This window comes from Nannospalax galili, unplaced genomic scaffold (assembly GCF_000622305.1).
Source record: "Nannospalax galili isolate Female #2095 unplaced genomic scaffold, S.galili_v1.0 scaffold657, whole genome shotgun sequence".
NCBI classification, from domain to species: Eukaryota; Metazoa; Chordata; class Mammalia; order Rodentia; family Spalacidae; genus Nannospalax; species Nannospalax galili.
The window spans coordinates 2,093,901-2,116,963 of NW_008339927.1; the positions used below are offsets into that span (position 1 = coordinate 2,093,901).

Sequence of the window (23,063 nt, forward strand, 5' to 3'; positions counted from 1 at the left end):
TGCCTGTATCCCTAAACTACCCTAAGCTTTCATTATGTGTGATTACAACTGGATCAGGAAATGGGTGGTTAAAAACACAAACCAGGTATCAAGGTGCTCAGTCAGATGTAATATACATTTATTTATTCATATGATGAACAATATGAAACTTTAAAATGCCTTCATTGGATCAACAATGAGGAGAACTGCAGGCTTGTCTTTCTACCCACCCTGGGGGCCGATGCAGGACAGCCTGGGGTAGGGAGTGGTTCATGACTAGCATACGTAATTTAAGGAGACCCTGTCTCAAAATAAAAAACTCACAGACAACTGGGGACGTAACTCAGTGACAGAGTGCTTGTGTGGAATGCAGGGAGCCCTGGATTCAATCCCCAGTACTAAAAGAAAAAAATATTAAAACAGCCTATCAAAAATATAATGGAAATGAAATTAAATGAGATATTAATAACTAGTTCAAAGATACATTTTTAGATTAAATATTTCAAGGTCTAGACTAACATGAAAGCCTTAAAAATCAAGGACATACTTTTAAATGTTACTACAATATACTGTAACCCACAGATAAACATCCCACAAGTTCAGAATTATATTAATCTGAAACACTTTCATAGTAAACAGTCTTCAACCAATGACCTCATCCATATGTGACTGACAGGCAACAGATACCTGATTAGCATACACCAACTATGTGGTGCAAAGAAACCCTTCCATTTAAAGAATTTCTTCATAAATCCTCAGTTGTGCAAATCGACCTTCAGCTGGAGGATGAACAGGTGATTGCATGGTAAGTACTACTTGGAAGTCGTCAACCCATCACGGACTTTGAACTTTCCTGATATTTCATATCTGACATATCTAATGGAAAATTAGAAGATGGAGTTTTTAACAACATAAAAAAGCAGAAAACCAGAGCTGAACAAGCTTCCAAAAAGGTAAAATGTTTGCAGCATTTCTATTTCCCTAATTTGAATGGAAAAGAGAAAATAATGGAGGCTCTGAAGCTATCGCTACTACTTTAGAAGGCAATTAGGAAGATTTCCATCCACGGCATCAAATGGCTGCCACTCAGCAGAGATCAATTTCTTTAATGGGGAAGGTGATAGGTTTGAGACAAGGTCTCGCCAAATAACCCTGGCTAGCCTCGAACTCATTTTGCAGACCAGGCTGGCTTCAAGCTTTCATTGATCCTCCAGCCTCTGCTTCTACAATGCTAGGACTGTAGGTATGTGCCACCACGTCCAGGCTGAATTTCTTTAAAAAAGAATCTCTGGAACATATTTCAAAGGTTGCTTAGGATATAAAATAAAAATTTTTAAATGACTGTAACCTAATTTTTTCCCCCTAAATCCCAGACACAGCCAGACATGGTAGAGTATGTCTTTAATCACTGCACCCTGAATGCCCATCAACACCTGGAGGCCAGGCTGGGGCTCCACTGTGAGTTCCAGGCCTGCTTGGGATACAAAGCAAGGACCTGTATCAAAAAAAAAAAAAAAAAAAAAAAAAAAAAAAAAAAAAAAACTTACAGCCTGCCCAATAAATATCTCATATTTTCAAATCCAATGTTTATAAAGATTCATCAGGAAGTTCAGAGAGAGTAGGGCATACTGATGCAGCCCTGTAATGCAGCACTTGGTGGGTGGGGGTCATTTTGGGGTATACAGCAAGTTCAGAGCCAGCCTAGGCTACATGAGACTCTGTTTCAAAAACAAGCAAAATCCATCGATATCAAAAATTAATCTGAAGCCATTTCTCTATTAATATGACCTAAGCATTTGTATGCTAATACAAAACTTTTTTAAATGCAGAAGACATGGCGTTTGAGTATCCAAGGGGCAGAAATGTAAGCTGAAGGCATTTGTTTATTTGGGGATTTTTGTTGTTGTTTTCTGAGACAGTCTCACTATGTAGTACTGGCTGGCCTGAAACCCACTATGCAAACCAGGCTGATCTCAAACTCATAGAGCTCCATCTGCCTCTGTCTCCTGAATACTGGGATTAAAGGCATGTGCCACCATCATGCCACCCCTAAACTGGAGTTCTTACATATTAACTTTTGGTACAGTCATGATGATTACATACAGAGATGATGTCCAATCCATCATGTAAATATCTGTCACCTACAAGGTTTCCTGATCTTAACCCATCCAGTTAGAGGAACAGGTGTTAGGAATGCACACCTTCTCTCCCCCACACTGGTGGCTAGTAGAAGAGCCGTCTGAAGAAAACCACTAGATGGACCAGGGGTGAAAATCCTTCTAGCCTATAAATTTTATTCAGTAACCTTCATTTCCCGTAATTATCCTATTGCCTTATTTATTGTTTCTCATGACTATTGCTATTTGCTTGCTAAAATGCAAGCTGCAGGAGACCATGTTGGTCTTGTTCACCACCATAGTATGCAAAGCCATATTAAACACTGCTGAAACTAGTGAAGGAAGCATTGACCAATCTTTGTCAAATGAATGGATGTGACCTAGACATAGGATACCATGTTCAGCAAAGAGGCTTCAGTTCAGCCTGAAGATCTCACCTAATGAAGGAATAGGTCAGAACCTAGACTCTTGGTATAACTTTAGCTTAAGATTCCTAATGCACTTTCTAGAAAACTGTCAGTGTGGCCAGAGATCATGTGGGTTCACAATTCTCCTGTGGATTACAGAGGTCATGAGGCACTAACTCCTACCCACATTTTCAACCAAACTGTTTCTGCTACATACACCACAAACGAGTAGATCTTAAACTTCAGTACTACTGGATTCAGTTTCCTGAATACTCCATGCTGTTTCAAACCCAAGCCTTGACCACGCCTTTCTGCCTGCCAATTCCTGCCCTGAATGACCTGATGTGATCTAATTCATTCAAGGACCATCTAAAACATCCAGTTCCTATAAAGGGGTCTTCACAGAATTGTACCAAGTGACTTTAGAAAGGAGACGAAACCTAAAATAGAAAGCATTTTTTATCGTAGTTGAACTAATGTAGCAATACGACAGCTTATACAGGGGAGGATGAGTTCCCAAAGAGGGAAGGAAGAACAAGCTAAAATGGAGAACAAGAAAAAGGACCAGAAGGCTCTAGAACTGGACAGTATTAAAAATCAGCAAGAAGGTCTCTATACTACCTGAGCAATGTACAAAGAGAATGGAAATGTAGAACTGGGTCCCAGTGATCGACCCAATGGTAGATGGGACACATTTTAATCACAGTCGTTATTATGGCACACACCTTGATTCTGGCTGCCATTCAAGATAGCGAAGACAGCTGTAGGTATCTCAAAATAACTCACACATATATTTCCTAAACAGAAATAAAGACTACTTTAGGAAGAGAATTTATTTGTATTTATTAGCAACAAGACAGCATTATGAAGAAACTTCCACATTGCATTTATTTTGGCTTACCAGAAGAAAAACAAGCAGTTTAAGATGTAAACATCATCCTGCAGTATAGGGATGCTAAACGTATTAAATTAATATATATAAACAGTACAAAGAAAAGGATCTGGCACATCATTATATGTGTTTCACGTGGCACATTTCCACATTTCTGAAAGATCACAAACCCAAAAGCCAACATGTAAGGCCAAGCCTGTATTTAAGTCATCATCAGAAACAGAAGCACAAATATTTTAAATGATGGAAAAATATATGTGGCCAATTTTTGTAACATTAAAATATCAAGACTGATTATCTGTACATGTAGCTTTTTTCCAGATGTTTTTAAGAATAGGGAGAACATAAGCATTCAATTGCAATTAAGTGAATAAATGAATAGGCTACAATATCCACATCATTTAAATTTATATATATGTTCCACATTTAATAAAATATAATGCAAGAATATCAATATCAATATTGATCTTATTCAGGAAACAGTATGAAAAGTTATCAGATTTACATTTTCAAATATCATTTATGAATTTTTACAATATGAAATAGTGACACTAAAATAGAAACTTAAAAGCAAACAAGAGACACTATTAAAATTTTTATAAGAAATATTATTTCATTAGTTTGTACTTTTCTATAACACAAAACCAACTTTACTTCAAGAATTCTAGGCCTAAGAATATCTTTAAATCTGGATCTCAAGCTGATATTGAGACAAGATGAAAATGAAATTAACATATATAGAGTCTAACTTTCTAAATGTACATTCTTCTTGTAGTCTCCCAAGTCTCCGAAAGTGCTCTAGGAATGAAAACTTCCATGCAGAAGGGCAATAATGAAAGATTTTGCTGCTGAACTCCACTATGACAGCTTGGATAATAGCCAGCACAGAGTCAGGTTATAGTTGCAGACACGGGCTATGCATTAATTTATGTCATTTTACAACTATTTTCCATCATAAACCCTGCTCTTTTTGACTAATCTAAGAGAATAGATTGTTCAGTTGTTATTCTAACCAATTCCATCTTAGATGGACCTTCTCTTATAAAAGACTATAACTGAGACTATTCCTACCTAGAATCCTAAGAAACAAACAGAAATCAAGCAGGATGTACAAAGTCATTTCTACAATAAAGCTGTCATGTCAACATGCCACTTGTGTAAACCAGGCTTCCTATGATTTCCTAAAAGAAAACAGCTACAATAGGTATGGTCTCCCATTGAATGAAATGACTCCATATTCTGGATAGATAACACTTATTTTGTCCTGGCTACGTATGGTATTGGGAATGTAATCAGCATGCTTACAAATATGGCATGACAGATCATGATAAGGGTTAATGATGATATTTTTCTGTATCTTTAAACTTGATGAAGTCGTGTGTGAGAAATCAATGGAATCAGACTCATTTTCTTTGGTAGAATAAACACAAATACCCCAGCACCATAGCATTCTCATTGCAATCATGCAAAGACTGGACTTGAAGCAACTGCAACAGTCTAACTTAGAATTTCTTATGTAAGACTTAATACTGGTTTTCAAATACTATATTGAGGGTGCCCTTCCCCCTCAAACTTTCAACAGACAACACGATTCAAATAACTTCAGTGGATAGATGTAATACATGTTGATAAAACAAACGCACAAAAAACCCAGAACCTAAAAATCTCTCACCTTTAGAAAATACTAATTCGGATACTGAGGAGCAGAACAACCGGGCTAAGTAGAATGTTGCTGCGTGTTGGTGAGGACCTGGAATAACATGTCAGTAAAGAGCTGGAATACATATCAGTGAGGACTTGGAATGTGCCTGTCAGAGAGGACCTGGAATGACATGTCAGTGAGGACCTGGAATGTGTGTGTCAGTGAGGACCTTGAATGACATGCCAGTAAGGCTACTAAATTCACCATGTAAGTACCATTTCCCAGACTGAGCCTAGCATCATTCCTGTGTTATCATTATTCTAAATTGTAGTTAATGATCACTGGTAATGTCCTGAGTGATGGGGTGACAGCCCTAGAATATTCCATTGAATTAACAATTCTAAAAAGAGCTGTCCCCAATAACTTGTGTTTCATTCTAACAGAAAGACAGAGGAAATGATTCTCTGTTTTGCTTTTTTGAGACAGGATTTTATGTAGTACAGGCCATGTAGTTAAGGGTGATCTTGAACACCTGATCTCCTGCCTCCACCTCTCAAATGTTGGTATTACAAGTGTACTCCACTACGCCCAGATCAGCAATTCATATAAATATTAAATTCTCAGGACATGTAACCCATATACACATGGGCATAATTATTCTCTAAAGACATAAATCTGAACTCCAACTTCATAAATAGTCTATGTATTTCTACAAATGAACAGCTTAATGATTTGGGAGATGAAGAAAGGGGCTTTAAGTTTACAATTAAATTCTGAGATTTAGTACAGTACCTGTCAACCTAAAATTCATTAAGACAATTCTTCACAGACTATTAAAGACAGAGGCCAACTTAAACATACATAAGATACAAAACAAACTTAAAGGTCTATAAATTAAGTCATTCTATTGATATAAAATTATATATAAAACATGAATAGAAACATTTAAGGTCAAATTTAGCACTCTGACTCATGATACAAATATAAATTGGGTTACCAGCTATTGTGTTTTTAATGCATTCACTAATAGTTTTTACCACAGTATACACTATGTGCCTGAGCCAATTATGGCTACTTCACTTCATTTAAGCCTGACAATACTTCTATAAAGTAAATATAGTCTATTTTAACAAAAGAGGAAAGTGTGGTTCAAATTTTAAGTTTAAGTAAAACTAGTAACCAGAGTGGACTCATAAAGACCTAACTTCAAGATCTGTAATTATTCTATAACACCACTGTGCCTTCTACAAAGTAAGTAAAGTTAACTCTTGCTCCTCCTTACAGATTCCAAATTTGAAAATTTGTCTACTGGCTAGTTTGCAACTTCAAAACCAATATTCAGGGATTTTGCAGATATTCACAGACGTGTGCACAGCACACAATTTTAAGCTGCCAAGACGCCATGCACTCCTCCTTTCTACTCTGATACTGTAAACAAACATCTGGTGGGCAATCCACTTAGTGAAGGTTTACTGTGTTTCTGTGCTTTGCTGGTGATTTCGCTTTCAGTGACCCCTCAAATGGGCTGAACAGTGGAAGTCTGCTATTATGAAGCACAAGACTATAGTGAGACTCATGGAGAAAACGTGCTAGAGAGACTTTGTTCGGGCCTCAGTGATGGTGCCATGAGTTAAATGCCCATGAATCAACAGCACACAGTGAACACCTTTAGACACAGATACACATACATCAAGGTTACACACTCATCAGCCAATGAGAATGTGGTGACCTAAGGCCCTCAGGAGCCTAACCTTGACTTTCCTGTAGGAACAATGGTTCAGTGTTTGCTAAATCAGAGCTCAGTGACTTCACAGGGCATGAATAAGGGAAATGAAGATAAAACCCTAAAATGCCCCCACTAAAAGGGTCTACAGTGGGATCTGGCTGGCCTCCCCCTGTCTTTCCCTCAAATACACAACTCATTATATGTATACAGTCACCACTTAACTACGTCAGACCCCCGGCTGCCATTCTGCTTCAAGGGTTGGAGCTACATGTTTTTGAATTGGCTTTCCAGCGTGAATCTATGATAATTAAATTTAATTCCTACTACAAGCGACAGATTCTTCTTAATGATGACTATTTTGTCAGGTTCTAATTTTTAAATTACTTGGCTATGAATAGTATGAGCAAAACGAATAAAAACATAGCGAAGAAAATTAAAAATACGAACACCAACTGGAACTTTCACCTTTTTTGTCCGAGTCAGAGATTTTATTGGAAAAAATGAAACTGTTACAGTATGTGAAACTCCAAACAAGGACAATTCAGGGTTGAGACTGTCTTTGTCCACTGCCTTCAGTACAATTTTGAATAAAAAACATAGAAGAGTAAAACACTTCATGGCCTAGTGCACTCGTTCCATGATAAACACATGCGGACCATCTCCAGCAAGTGAGATTCAATCCCCTCCTTACAATGAGCGAGAGAAGACAGCTTTTAGTGTGGTTACGCCATGTATCATCAGGACCATGAAGCTAGCCTATCAGTTCTAATAGCTTCTATAAAATACCACAGTGAGACTGCAATAAGCCTAGAAAATAGGCTACAAATCCCAGCTATGCTCAAGCAAGCAGTGAACCAAAAATAAAAATAGGTAAAACTGAACCAAGAATTACAGAGCACTTGTCTAGATTCATGATTGGTAAGGCAAAGTTCAGGGGTCAAGGTTCTAAAGTGACTTACTCAGATCTAAAATATAGTCATTACAGAAATAAAAGCATTTCTGCAATTAAGGGGGAAAAACAGGAATTCTTACTCCAAGAAATAGTATAAAAAGTCACATGTACAATTACCAAACATGTTATTGTACCTTCAACACGGAAAGGTCAAGAAACTCAAAGCTGTACTGTACCACCCTTCACCTCTCCAGCTGAGAGGCGCAGTCTAAAATGAGATGAACACATTCCTACTTACTGCATCTCCAAGCTCTCAGACTCTGAGAACTCTAGATACAGGGAATGCCGACTTGGTTTCCACTCCAATCATATTTAATTTAGCCATGATAGCTGAATTGACAATTAAAATCATACAATATAAAATACACATATTAAATCACGTTGACATCACTAATTGTTAGAATTTGAGAAAAAAATATTAATCACTTTAATATGACCATTTTAAAGAGTCATACAACTAGTATGAGGTCTAAATTATACCATCAGTAGAAATGTTATAGTTCCCCCTGCTTGGTGAAAATGAGTTCATGCAAGTATTTCTGAAACTCAGGGATACACATGGCCTGCCATTCTAAGGATGAGCAAGAATCTCTCACTTACAGAAACAAAAGTATGATTCAGTCACATAGTATTTGTTAAAATACCAGGTTTCACATGATTTCATTAAGCTCCAAGTCAACAGGGGAATTGTGATGTAGTTCAGGGAGGTATCAGACAAGTATGTCATTGAGAGGTAACAATAAATGACTCTCCTAATGCACACTGGTTTTCACTGTGGCTGCTATGGAGGTAGGCTGATTTCTGCAGTACAGTGAAAACCATATCATAAAATACAATGGGCTTGCAGTACAAAGCAATCATTCAAATAGAAAGTGAACTGAACAAAATACACTCTAGCAAAGATTACAAACCTTACCAATTGCTTACATTAGCCCTTAGAAACACCCTGAGTAAAACACAGTTATTTTTAAGTAATGCTGGTTATAGAAGATTTCTTTTAAAATAAACCATAAAAGGCAAAGCATCATTTTTTATTTACAACAGTAAGATATATAAAATTTCATCTTGACCAGTCATAATAGAAACAGTAAGGACTACGTGGGTTAAATCTAGAAGGTTTTCTATCTTTTGTTAGCATTTTGGAAAAGCAAGTAATACATAGATGGATTCAATATGAAAAAAAATCATGAACGAGAAAAATATATAAAACATACAGTAGTTTCTATCCACCCTGGGCCAACCTAGAGCTCTAGAAAGACTCCCCAATCAGGTTCGCTTCTGGCTAAAGGGAAGAATACCAGTCTTCCAGCAAAAACAGCCCCATCTGTGCATCAAAGAGGCTCTCACTGCAATGTATTCCTCCAGGGAAGAGGACAGGAGCCAGGTTCCCTCGAATGTCATTCCCCAGGTGTTCAAAACGTAACTAATTTATTAGCATTAGAAGATTTGGTTTATAGGGGAATCTCACTGGTCCAGTTTGAAGCCTACAAAAAAATGGATTATTTTTAAGTATAACATTAGAATATAAATAAAGGATGAGGATGTGGCTTTTTATTCCACAGAAATAGAAACATTTCCAAACATGATAATTCAATTAAAAAGCATGCCTACCATTGAAGTTGGAGGCCCTCCAGATTTTTTAGTATTCTTTGAAGGCATTCCACGAAGGTAACTGAGTCTAGCTTGGAAACCTGGGGAATCAAAGCATTCAGTTTAGAAGACGCTATGATCAGTGGAGCCTAGAAGATCCTATCAATAGAGAATCCAAACTGAGGGTGATGAATGCCAGGCACGTAGTACGCCCACTTAGAAGAACTGAAGCACTCCCAGTAGGGTTCTAGCACCCTCAGCACTGAACAGGCTGGTGCTCATTCAGACTGTAAGGACTCTCCTCCTCCCCATTCACTTTCCTATCAACATGTTCCTGATGAGTGCAGGAAGAAAGTGAGTCAGTGTGCTTCCTGACTTGCAAGTGCAAGAGCAGAGTCCCACATCTCTCTACCGCTTCCTGGTTTACCATCTCTAATTTCACTTCAGCCTAACCTCTTTCAATGACTATCCCAGTATGAACATGCTCATGAGCGCGCTCAGGAACACTACTGACCTCTTCTGCCTGGATGTGACATGAGGGGGAAAGAACCACTTAAGATACTTTCAAAGACAGGATCTGGCAAGTCTTTGCCCAGCTCTGCAGGATCTTCTTTCTCCCACCAGGGCAGGACTCCAGCGATGCCACAGGCTCCACCTGACTCCTTTTCATAGAACCAGTCGCTCTGCTCATCATCACCTGTGAACACACAAGGAGCCCCCTGAAGATTCAGCTTTAATATGAAAATAGTAATTCAGGCTCTAAGAGTAAATCTGAATTTCAGGTGAAAGGTAAATTTGTCTTGAATTTTTTGTGTATCTCCAAGTACTGCACAGAGCACAGCTGTATAAAACATTTATTATCTTGAGTTCAGCTGGACAATCGATTACTGTACACCACAGCTTCACTTAATGGAGGCTCTCTAGTACCATTAACAAGTTAATGCCACAGAAAGCCCACAAAGTATGTTCTAAACAAAATTAAAGGATGCAAAATTTATAATATCCTTTGGCAAACAGTGTAGAGAACTCCATTAAAGTTGCTATGCTTTCTACAATAGAAAACAACAACAACAACAACAACAAAAAAAAAAACATCCTTATTCGTACCAGGACTAAAAGATATAAAACTGCAGAGCTTATTCTTTTTAAGCAATAATGATATATAATTAATGTAATTTCATGATTGGTATGGACAGTAAAAAGGGAAACAATTATGAACAGATGTGACTAAAAGAAACTCATCCAATTAAGTTTGTCAAGAAATAGTGTTAATAGTTGATTTAGTTACAATACAAAGTTTGGGAACAAACTATATCCAAACATGGCCAACAAGGCCTGCTTTACGTTACAAGGACTCCTGTTGTAAGTACAAGGACTCCTGCAGGTACTCCTGTCCACAGTTGTATAAAACATTTATCTTGAATTCAGCCGGATTCTGTATTTTATCTGGCAATCGATTACTCTACACCACAGCTGTACCTGCAGTTAGGAACACGTCTTCACAGATGCTGACTATCTACAAGTGTAACCATGACGTTATAACAATCAATTGAAAGTTAATTTTACTTAATTTAACCTTGGTGAGAATCAACATTTTGTTTTTTTCAAGGAATCACTAAGAGATACAAAGAAATTAAATAGATTAAAGATGATTAAAAATACAGAATGCAGAGGGCTGGAGAGAGGACCTGAGTTTGATTTCCAACACCTACATGGTAGCTAACAACCTTAACTCCAGTTCCAGAGGAATCCGATGCCCTCTTCTGACCTCTAAGGGCATTTCATGACAAGAGTGTACTTACACACAAGCAGGAAATACACTCATACACATAAAATAAAATTTAAAAAAATAAAATATTTTTTAAAATACAGAATGTAGACAATTCTTAAAAATAAGAGACAAATGGGATTTACATGCGTCCTTAAGTTTTCTCCCGAAGACACCTGGCAGCCAGCACCACCTCTGCTTCGAGGGTCGTTATACCTGCTACTCTCTCTTTCTAAGAGGTTTCTCATTTTGAGAACCGCTCATAAATTTTCAAAAGGCAAACAGCAAAGTATGTAACAAAAACAACATGAACATGAACACACACACACACACACACACACACACACACACACACACACCCCAAAGCCTTACACTTCAATTGAAAACGATGTTATGAGAAGCAGATATATTTCAAATAGTGAAAATTAAAGCATTTGTAGAGTCACTAGATTGTTTCAATTGAGATTAATAACAATTGTTAAAAGCACAATTCAGAAAACTTACATATTAACCTTCGTATGAAAAGTATACTAAAATGTCACAGATCATATCTATTAAACATAATAATGAACAGGAATTCACTAGAAACTGACTACCATAGATCTTAACCCTGGCTGGGCAACACTATGCCAGGTAGGGTGGCCCATGCATGCCTGTTCCCAGCCACTTTACCTGAGAGGCTGAGGGAGACAGATCCAGTGTTTATGGCGAACTTATCTACAGAGCCTGTCTCAAAACAAAAACCACTCTAGAAAAATGAAGTTACTTGATTTCATTCTTTATATGCTATACAACTTTATTCTTAAAAGGAAAATTAAATAGCCATAAAAACTCAGGCAAGGAGTCAGACAGGCAAATAAAAATTCCAATGTTCTATAACATTGAGAAAGTTACTTCAACTCTATCAGTTTCTTAATTTAAAAGAAAATTGGGAACTCACACAGTAAGAATGAAATGAAATAAAAAGTACAATAAAGCTCTTAGCAACGTCAGCTACAGTAAACTCACAATAAACATTAACATATCTCAGCCACGCATGCCTCTAAAGATCACAGGCTCGCAAGTTCTTTTTAATGAAAGTTTTATCATTTCATCAATAATATCAATACTTATAACCTTTGGTAAAGATCTGTAATAACAATTACAGATCTTTATATCTGTAATAATTAAGTGCATTATCAAGGTAGTTCAACTCACCATTGACTCAAAGGTTCTAACATATTTCAGAAAGAGTCTGGACTTTAATAGCCATGTACATATTTATGAGGCTTCACCCAGCTCTTCTGTGTGCATCACCAGGAGGGGGTGGACAATAAGGGCAGCCTGGGCAGTGTGACTTCCTTCCTTCTGCCCATAAAGTCACTAATGATTAATAAGGAGTACCTGTTTCTTCCTTTAGAATGCACTTTTTATCAAAGCATTCTTAAGAAAGGAAGGTAACTTTCGTGACAGGTATTCATTCAATTGCTGGCTCAATTTCATGACTTGTATGGAGTATATAAGAAAGAGTCATGGGCTGACATGACTAAAGGAAAGCAATGCAGGTCAAGACTAATCCTAGCCCCTTGTTACAGTTTTCAAATTGCTCATGGTTTCAAAATACTGCAATATTGACTAGTGGAAAAGTTCAGGACATTTCAAAGATAGAAAATATCTAATATGTAAGACAATTTTCTGTAATAGTTTACAGTACTGAGTTCCTGAAAGTCATCGAATTACTTACAAACTGGATGGTATGAATAAATGTCACAGCTGAATTAAAAATGCTAAATCACCTACAACTCCACCCCTATGAATGCTTACATGGCTTTACCAACAGCGAGAATCAGGGAGACAATGAGAGCCAACGTCTAGCAAACCTGCACCGAGGTATGAAAAACTTTCTCAGGGAAGGAAATCCTTGATAATATTACTGCCACATACTGACTTTGGGAGATAATCTACTGCTGGGTCAGGAAGACAAGGCATGCTCCATGGCATATAAAAACAGGTTGCACTACTGAGCCTCAGTCCACCATGTCATGTCGGTGAATTACCACTGTCGACTTCTAAACTAACCAGCAATATGCGTAACTTTAAAATGGACACTTTAGAGACAGTAAAAAAAATGTCAGTACCTTGTCGTCCCTCATCATTGGTAAACAAACCAGCATCCGAGCTGCTGAGACTGCTGGAGTCACTGTAATGAGGGAAAGAAAAAGAAGAGAAAAAGAAAAAGATCAAGAGAACAATTGACCTCCCAGTCATAAACTGTTACAGAGACACAGCAGCTCAGAGATGGACCCTGAGCCTGACAGAGAGCTGAAAGAAAATAGGATTTTTTTTTTTTAACTCAAACTGCAAATATCCTGGTTCCATTTACTACAGAGCATATTATTTTTGGCACATAAAACCACAGGAATCTAATGGAACCCTGACAGAAAGCCAGATGTGACTGCACCAAGGTGCTGACACAATTGCTGCTCTTTTATCATCTGCCTTCATCAAATGCTCCTTTCTGATGCTGTTCAATTCAGCTTGAGCCTGAAATACCAGCGCTCAGTAAGACCTGGAAGTCGATCAAACACAGGCTGAAGCTTTCTACAGCACATAAACACAAGGGCCTGGAATGAAATTACTTTTAATAACCACATTTGCACATATTATGGAAAAGACATTACTTAACAATCTGCAACTCTGTTCACAAGAAAGAAGAGTTTATGGTACCAATCAAAATCATAGTGTGGTCACTCTAAGCAGCAAAATGAGGTGGACCAATATTAAGAGGGTGGACACTTACATAGGTTCTTGTTACTCATTTAAACTGACACGGGCTCAAATTTAACATAGAAATGCAAGCAAGGAGATGCCATTCAACCAACAAGAGCAAACTGTCACTATTAGTCTAATAGAACTCATGTATATAGTACCTCACTAACCAAAAATATGAAGTAAAGGAAATACAGAAAAATGTGGCCACTAGAGAAAACTGAGTGATACTCCTTAAAAATTCTTATGTGCTTTTAATTTTAAACAATCAGGAAATTGTCACTGGTGAATTTTTTAATAAAAAAATTCTTTAGGGGGCTGGAGAGATGGCTCAGCAGTTAAGAACACTGGTTGTTCTTGCGGAAGATTCAGGTTCGAATCCTAGCACCCACATGGCAGCTAACGACTGTCCGTACCTCCAGTTCCAGGGACTCCTACGGCCTCTTCTGACCTCCACGGGCATGGGCATTGCACGACATGGGTGCACTTACCTATATGCAGGCAATACACGCATACACATAAAATAAAAAATATGAAAAAAAATTCTTTAATTATGTGTGTATGTAGGCATGCATGTGCTGAGGTGTACCCACGGAGGTCAGAAAACTTGGAGTCAGCTCTCTCCTACCACCACATGAGTTCTGGGACTCACACTCAAGTTGTTAGGCTTCATGGAAAACACCTTTATCCACTGAGTCATCTTACCGGCCCTAAAAATAGTCTACCACTTAACATGTAGAACAATGTAGTCAGATTCATTAAAGAAGAGGCACATTACCCTGTTCTAAAATAGATATTGAAGATGAAAACATTGAATATAAAATATCAATATTCTGTCTTTTCTTTTCAGAACTAACACTAGGCTGGTGTGATGGCACATGCCTTCAATCCCAGCACTCAAAAGAGAGAAACAGTACTGAAAGGCCTAAGAATTTGTTCAGACACATTTTTCCAAGAAGCTCTTAGAATCTTATTCCTTAACTTTATCAAAATTAAGTGGCTATGTGATGCTTCTCATGCATTCGGTCTGTACTAATAAATCCTCATGGTCTTCCACGCCCGCTACACTTCAGAAGCTTTATCTTCCCACTGCCAGTGCTCCAAACTAGTATTCACGTTGTTCCTGTTTCTGTCTCCTGTTTTCCTCACATCACAACTCAAACGAAAGTCCTTAAACACATCTCAGGCACAATTCATTTTCGGAAACTCCTAAGGCAAATATATTTGAATTCAAAATCATTCACACAAAAGCACACTCAGATGCCTAGGGAGTCTGGACTAGCACTCCTAACCAGATCTGTCACATTTCTCAATTAAACAAATAAATATGCACATTAAAGACAAGTCTGGTGAAGTCTGGCCAATGAGTGAGTGCCCAGCTTGAACTGGGAATCAGTGTCTATTGTCTGCGGTCGGGATCCTCTGATCTGAGTTCAGGGTCCCCTCCGATCTATTCTGCCGCCAAGGTCACCTTTGCGAGAGGTAATGTGACACACTCTGGAACAGAAAAACTTTTAAATAAGATCAAAGGAATACTAACAAAATACAGACTTAAAAATGTCAGTATTGGCTCCTTAATAGTGATAGACACACCACAGCAATGCAAACTATTAGTAAAGGTAAATGGGTGAGGGCATTAGGGGAATGTCACAGACACAAAATCTCCACACTATCTTTGCAATTTTCCTGTAAATTCAAAACTATACTAAGGATAATAGTTTCTAAAACACACTCATCCATCCATACACCATACAGGATGGGAGGCTTCTTTTTAAAAATAAAAACGTTTATGGGTGCAAAATCAAATTTAGATGTCAAGGTTTTCTGTGTGGGTTCCCTCTGAATTCTCCCCATCCTTAATCCATTACTTCTGTTAATGCTTTTTCCAAGTGGCATGCCTACCTCCTCTGTCCCCAACTTGCCCTGTGTCTTAAAAGGAAATCCAGATTTCCTCTGCAAGACCACGCTGTACTGATCCTTGCTGTGCTCTATTTGTACATGAATGCATTGAGCACATTTTCTTATCTTCATTCCGAGTCACTGAAACCCAGCTAGTTGCATGCCCATGACCTATGATGCTCAGCTAACTGCACATGCGCATGGCCTATGCTACCTAGCTGGCTGCACATGTGCAGGGCCTAGGAGCTGCTATGCTAGTGCCCCAGCGAGGGGGGGTCAAAGGAGAGGCTTTTCTTCTCAGCTGATGGTCAATACAACTTACCTCTGCTTTGACTAATGCTCAGAAAGCAGACATTCTGTGGATAAACGAGGCACACCACTGCCAATCCCTTGCTGCTTCTGGTTCGTTTTCTGTTTTTCCTGTAAGTCAGATCTTGGCATCATTTGAGACCACCACCCTCCCGGAGTCAACACCCACTGATTCCAACTCTGCAAATTGCTGTAGGACCTCCTCCAGCATCCCTTCCCGCTGCAGCGCAGCCTGTCTCCTTCCGCCCACGCACTGGAGGTGGGTCGGAGGCAACAAAGCACTGCACCCAGGTCACTTTGCCTGGTAAGCTGTGAGTCTGGGTTTCTTCAAGGTGAGAGTTGCATGGCCTACAGGATGGGACCCAAACATCACATTTCAAACCGTGCCCCACCCCCAGCCTCAGCTCCTGCTGTGCTTAGACAAGCTGCAGGCATTTCCCAAAGCTCCCTCGCTTCCGGGTGGCTTCCGGAGCACCTTTCTCTGACCCACCACTCCTGTACTAACTGGCCCTGGTTCCTGCTTTTTATAAGGCTCAGCTCCTTCAGCCTCCCTCACAAGCACCTTCCCCAGGCACAGTCCCTCCAGAGCTTGCTGTCTCCCTCGGCTAGCCTGGGTCTGAGGGACAGTCTGTCTCGTTCAGGAACTCTCGGTGCACAGTGCAGTACTTAACCACCGCACACAGTGTTCTACTTAAAAATCAGCTCCAATAAAATATTCTCTATAGCAGAAAACTTTGGAAAGAGACGGTGCCTTAAATATTTAGCAGTCCCTTCCACAGGATTCCGCACCTACCCCTATTTTAGGCAGCAAAAATCTGTTATGTAGAAAAGTCCAAAATCAGCGGAAATATAGTTTTTACTTTATTTGACTGAAAATATCACTTGTAAAAAATGTACCTGGGATGTGTACTAGTGGCAACCTGAGAACTTACTTGACACCGATTTTCTTTCTTGTCTTTTTTGTTTCTACTTTCGTTTTACAATAATAAGAAATACATGAGGGGGATTTTATCTCATTTGATTTCCTGCGTATAAGAAGCAGATCAATAAAAAGGCCACAATAAAAAAGAGGGGCTTGCAAACTCAATCCAGAAAGCAGGTAATCTGGACTGAGAACGTCCATCTGCAGACGCACACCGCAGCACCTGAGACTCTTCTGCCTGCCCGCTCCTCAGCCGCACACCGCACACAACCCCGACTCTTGTAGAAAAACAGTAACTTTCTTGAAAGAAATGGACTCTTTAAAGTCTTCCTAAAATAATTTTTAAAACTTTTAAAGGAAAAACTACATACATAAACAGCAAGCTCGTTCTATTAGTTCTAACTAGGTTCTAATCACTCTGCAGCCATATTTATAAACACGCAAATATGCATATCTACAACCATGTGATTAAAATGAAGCCAGTGCTACAAATTAAAAAGCGGACTCTGCCAAGCCCTTTTTTCCTGGGCTCACAGAAATTTGGTTTTAAGGACACATGCTTAGCAAGATGAAAAGTGTCTTCTCAGCGTCTAGGAGCATAAGTTCTGGAGAAATGAGGACAGACAGACCACTGCCCTTCCGACGGAAGAGCACCTGCCGGTCAGCACAGTGGTAGCCTGCTTCCAGAAGGGGCAGGCCGATTAAGGATCTGTGCCATTTCCATTTTCTACTGACAAAATTCAGCTGTTTCTGGACCATAAATCAGGTTTTTATATTTCTTAGGTGATCAGAGGCCCTAGCAATACCGATTTCTTAAATATCAAGCCCCACACAAGGGGGTGTAAGCTTTAGGATGTCAGGAATCCAAATAATGGAGATGCATTCTACACAGCTCCATGCCAAAGCACCATAATAAGCAAGTAAAATTTATTCAAAAGCACATCCTTTCCCACTGAAAAGTTGATTCTTTTTCTCTTTGTAGCTGAAAATTAAGTCGTTATAATACAACCAAGACTGTGTAAATTAAATGAGCAATTTTGCTTTGTGTGAAAAACACTACCAATTATAAGGAAATACAACCCTAGTCACACTATTATCACTATCATTGTTACGGCTTATAATTATTTTAAATAGAATTAATTAAAATAGCAAACACACCCAACCATAAGCCCGGCAGACAAAGGTGGTCACAGAGACAATCAGTCACCTTTCACTCATGAGCTCATCGGGGGCCTTTTGCTCTTCGTAATCCATTTTGTCCTTACTGGTCTGGCTTCCGTCTTCACTTTCTAAAACGACTCCTTCGTCTTGGACTTTTGGTCCTTGTCTAATGACTTTCAATTTCCTCTTTTTAACTTTATTCCTGGAAAACTCCTGGTACTGGTAAGCTCTATCGTCCGTGTCCTGGTCCCTACAACCTTCAGGCGGCTGGGTCATTGTCCTTTTGGTACAGATGTCCTGTGGAAGATCTACTGCCATGCGCTTTACCTTTCTCCTCCTGCGAAGAGTTCTGTTCCCAAGGTTGTCTGCTGCAAAATCAGATTCGTGCCACAGAAGCCTTTTACTGCGAGCATTATTATTTAAGTTTGAAGATGGTCTACGCTTTGCCACTAGCATTTGGTCATCAGAGTCACTATGATCTTTTTTATTATTATTGTGATTCTCTCTGTAGTCCTTGCTTGGTTCTTCTAAACTAGAATCAGAGCCTTCACTTATGCAGTGACCAGCCTCCCATGGGTGGTGAACGTTATAGGACCTCCGTTTCCTTCCTCTCCTTTTCCTGGCCTGGCGTTTCAAGGGGCAAGACAGATTTCGGGAATGATCTCCAGTTTCAGCAAATCCCCCTCGAGCTTGCTCCGAGCTCTCTTCCAGGGCGGAGACAAGATCATGAACAAGTTCTTCCATAGTTCTACTGAAATGCCTACATATTTAGAGAAAGAAAAAACAAGTTACATACTATTGACTTACTTTTCCTCAGTAGGCTATAAATATGACCAAAATTAATATTCAATACATAATGTTAAAATGCTATGTAATTTTGCTACTCAAGTATGACAGAATATTTCAAATATTCTGATTCCATATTAACCCTCCATCTTCTACAGTGTTTTTAAATTATTATTAAACATAAGAATGGCTGGTGTGATGGTCTACACCTGTTACCTTAGCACTCAGGAAGCTGAAAATGGAGGATTATGAGTTTGAAGCTGGTCTGGGAACCAGAAGACAGACCCTGTCTCGAAAACCAAATAAATAATACAAGAATCACTTGTAAGGCACAGTAAAAATAGTATCAGAAAAAAAGGGGGGGGAGGCTGGGGAGGTGGCTCAGTGGGTAAACGTGCTACACAAGCATGAGGACCTGAGTTTGGATCCCCAGCATCTGTGTAAATGCTGGGCATGGTGGTGCACACCTGTAACACCAGCACTGGGGGATGGAGACAGGCAGATCTCATGGGCTCGCTGGCCAGCCAGTCTAGCTGAAATGGTGAGCTCCAGGCTCAGTGACATACCCTGTCTCAAAAAGACAAAAATAAAAAGAATAAGGGGAGGTGCTTGAGGAAGACATCCAGCTGTTGACCTCTGGAATCCACATGTGCCCACATGGGCAAATGTGCCCAACACACACACACAAACACACACACAGAATCGCAGTTTTTTACTTTTATCATGTAACCACAGAAAGGTTTTTCTATATAAATCACCCTTTTTCTAAAATCAATTTCCCTAAAACTCTGTTTGTACCCTGTCCACTTATTTCCAAGTAAACAGGCATAAAAACTTACACTCCCCACACACTTTACCCAATCACTACAACAGTATCAAAGGTAATCAGATTCATAGTAAATGTAAAAAGCAAGTTTTATAAATACTTATTTTTAGGTCATTATAACCTCATAAACAAATGAAGTAGAAACTCTATTCATCTCCAATCTGGAACCTGGCGGAACTACAAGGGGCCACCATTAATGCATTCTGAGGCAGTCTTTGGGTCTTTTTTGGTCAGCAAGTAGGAGCATCAGTGCTCCTTGGGAATGAATGATGTAGTTCTTTCAAACTCACTTCTCAGCAACGTGAAATTAGTTGGTGTGATAGTTTTAGTGTTACAGGTGCTCAGAAATGTACCTTTCTTAGCAAGACCATGGACAGTCACTTCTCAAATTCAGTCCTACAGACAGCCAGGTGACAAAATGTTCCCAACAGTCCTCTAAAGGCCAGTGCAGCTCTAGGATAGCAAGGGCAAAGAGAGCTCTGCAGGGCCCATAGCAAGTAGTTTAGGCTCTCTAGGCCCTAAAGTCTCTCTCCACTCAACTTTTTATAATGTAAAAATAGCCATAAATGAATGAATACACATCTGTTCTAGTAAAGTGGTTTTTGTTTAAAATAAAATCACATGCTACTTGACCATAGTTTTCCAACCACTGGTTTGCACAAGGCCTTTAGTTCCAGTTCCCATCATCTAGAAACTTCAAGCCTTAGAAAGTTCCCTGTAACAATCTGTAACTTTTTCTTTTCATTTAATAACCTTAAACACACATGATAATTTAGCTGATTTTATTATTTCTAATGATACACATATCACCTAACAGTTGAGTATACTATCTGTATTACCTAATTAAAAAAATAATTTTAAATTCTGTGTGTATGTGTGTGTGTATGGGTTTGTGCACGAGTACAGTGCTGAATTTACACGATGCCGTGAGCTGCCATAGGTGGATCCTGGGAGCTCAGGGCTTCTGGAAGAGCACTATGTGCTCTTAACCTCTGAGCTGAGCCCCCTCTCCAGCCCCTGTATCATCTAATTTCATTATCACACAGCCAGCCTGTAAGGTGGCAGGTGGATAAAGTAAGCAATCTCTGTCACATGACCCATCTAAGTGGTAGAGACAGGATTCAAATTCTAGCATTCTAGTTTGAGAACACCAATGTGCAATTACCAACTACACCTAAGAACAGCTATCCCAATTCCAGAATTCAATTTAGTTTCTTGCTTTACTAATTTAATTGTTAAGATGGATTTAATATTCATCAATATAAAAATCAAAAAGCACGTAATTGGCTATTACATTGTTTTAAAGAGAAAAAGCAAGCTAGAAAACCTAAGCCAACCAAGACACAGGGTGGTATGGCTGGTGAAGGAGAATGAACTCAAAGATCCAACCCTGAAGAATGTACAATGTGAGCAATTAAACATCACCGCTCTCAGTTCATCTGCTGGATTTCGTAGTCCCGACCCAGCAACTGTCACAATCTGAATATATAAACAAAAAGTCTATTTAGATACTATTTAAAAACATGGCTATTTGACTACATATTTTAAATAAACTCTAGAAAACAACTGAGATCTCTTCCTTCCTCTGTAAGGATCAGTAAGTAACTCCAAACTAATGTAACAACATTAGGCTAAGAGATCTCTGTATGTCATAAGAATTGGCATGAAGCCAAATTAATATCTACAACACTGGCTGCTTTGATAAACCACATAGATCTTTTATCCATTACCTATATGCTAAAAATTGCCTTTTACCCATGGCATTACTGGCAATGCTAACTGAATTAACTCAGTGGGTTATTAAAAAGGAGAGTGGAAATGGGACCTGTTGTGGGGGAAGTCTGGGGAAGGTGAGGGAGAAGTGAGTGTTGGATATGATCAAAATACACTGCATATGTGTATGATATTGTTGAAAGATAAATAAAAACATTTTGAAATTTTTTCCTACCTTGAAAAACACTGCCTTTTGTTTTCCCTTATTGCACTGAATGTCTTGTTCTTTTCCTGTAACACTAGTTCTTTGGAAGTGTAATCTGAAAGGTCTATTATCTCTAAATACAATATTGTACCTTTAAACAAAATTCACATAGACAGTTTAACATGTATTAAAATAAGGAAACCTTTCTCTAACTTAGTTCTAGAATCACTTACTTTGTGAAGACAAGAATGTTCCTATCAGTGGGTGGCTGGCTAGTTCAAAATACTGAGACATGAAAATAACTCAGTGTATGAATAAATCTCCAGATTATTTTGAAGTTACAGTTTAGTGCTTTATCTCAGAAGAAAAAAGGCAGTGGTTTTGTTTGTTTCTTTGTTTCCTAAGTAGCCCAGAATGGGCTGGAAATTGAGCTCTTCCTTCCTCCGCCTCCAGAGAGCTGGGATTAGAGGCCTCTACCACCGTGCCTGGATGTGCCAGTGGTCTTAATATTAAGAAAAGGTTAGCACAGCCCATTCGCTCCACTAAAATAGGGTACCCATTAATTGATTGAAAAAGTACTTCTATAACTAACAGGAATTAACAAACTATAACAAAGATTATCAAGAATGAAAATAAGATTTCTTAGAATCTCATCAAACTTATGCCAGCATTATTTAATTTTCTATTGTTTCTCTCAAGAGAAAATAAAATATATTTTAAAAATATTTTACCTAGAAGAACCAATAAATTCTATGAATCATTCAAACACGAACTCTCAGGCAGTATTTTATTATTCTGAGCAATATAAAATGTGCCTCAAGCCAAGATTTGATAGGCTAGAATGTTCGACCAAAAGTTTGCTTATGTGTCCTTTTAGAGGCAATGCTAAATAAACTGCCATCTTTGAGTTCTTTACCACTACCTCAGAAAACAGTTTTCCTGAAAAATGTATGCCTAAAAGTAAGGAAGATGAATTAATGAACAAAATATGGCATGCAGTAGACAAGCCCCCCTGCAACGTTTTCTGGTTTATGGAAGAATCAGGAAGCTCGGCAGCCTTGGTCCAACCGCCTGTCCCCACCCAGCAGGGGACCAAGAGCTGAAGGGGCCCAGGGCACTTAGCTTTGTTTTTTCCCTTTGAAGACAGGCTGTATCACAGGCTAGTCTTGAACTCATGATCCTCCTGCCTCCTTCTCCCAAGAGTACTGGGATAACAAGAATGCACCCTGCCTGTATCAAAGAGCTCTTAAATAGCAGTTCAAAAATGTGTGAGGGATGGGCCTGATGTCAAACACCTTTAATCCCAGCACTCTGGAGGTAGAGGCAGGATGATCTAGACCCAGGCAGACTGTTCTACATAGTGAGTTCCACGTCAGCTGGCACTACAGGGAGACCCTGTCTCAAAAAAAAAAAAAAAAAAG

General features: G+C 38.9%; 1 protein-coding gene across 11 annotated transcripts in view; it reads right to left on the reverse strand.

The window, feature by feature from the left end:
• Positions 1–23,063, reverse strand: part of Gpatch2 (G-patch domain containing 2) — a 170,184-nt gene that overhangs the window by 139,923 nt on the left and 7,198 nt on the right. For 8 of the 11 annotated variants that reach the window (XR_003849810.1, XR_003849808.1, XR_003849807.1 and 5 more), the window contains exons 2-5: positions 18,159–18,872; positions 13,191–13,252; positions 9,820–10,002; positions 9,327–9,406 (exon numbers count right to left, since the gene is read on the reverse strand). Coding sequence is in view for 7 of the 11 variants with exons in the window: in XM_029564373.1 (XP_029420233.1) it covers positions 9,327–9,406; positions 9,820–10,002; positions 13,191–13,252; positions 18,159–18,872 (1,039 nt within the window). In the remaining 4 variants the exon portion in view is untranslated. Of the gene's footprint in view, positions 1–3,329; positions 9,200–9,326; positions 9,407–9,819; positions 10,003–13,190; positions 13,253–18,158; positions 18,873–19,114; positions 19,141–23,063 lie in introns of those variants that run through there. The other 3 variants (XM_029564375.1, XM_008834816.3, XM_029564372.1) reach the window with 2 other exon arrangements.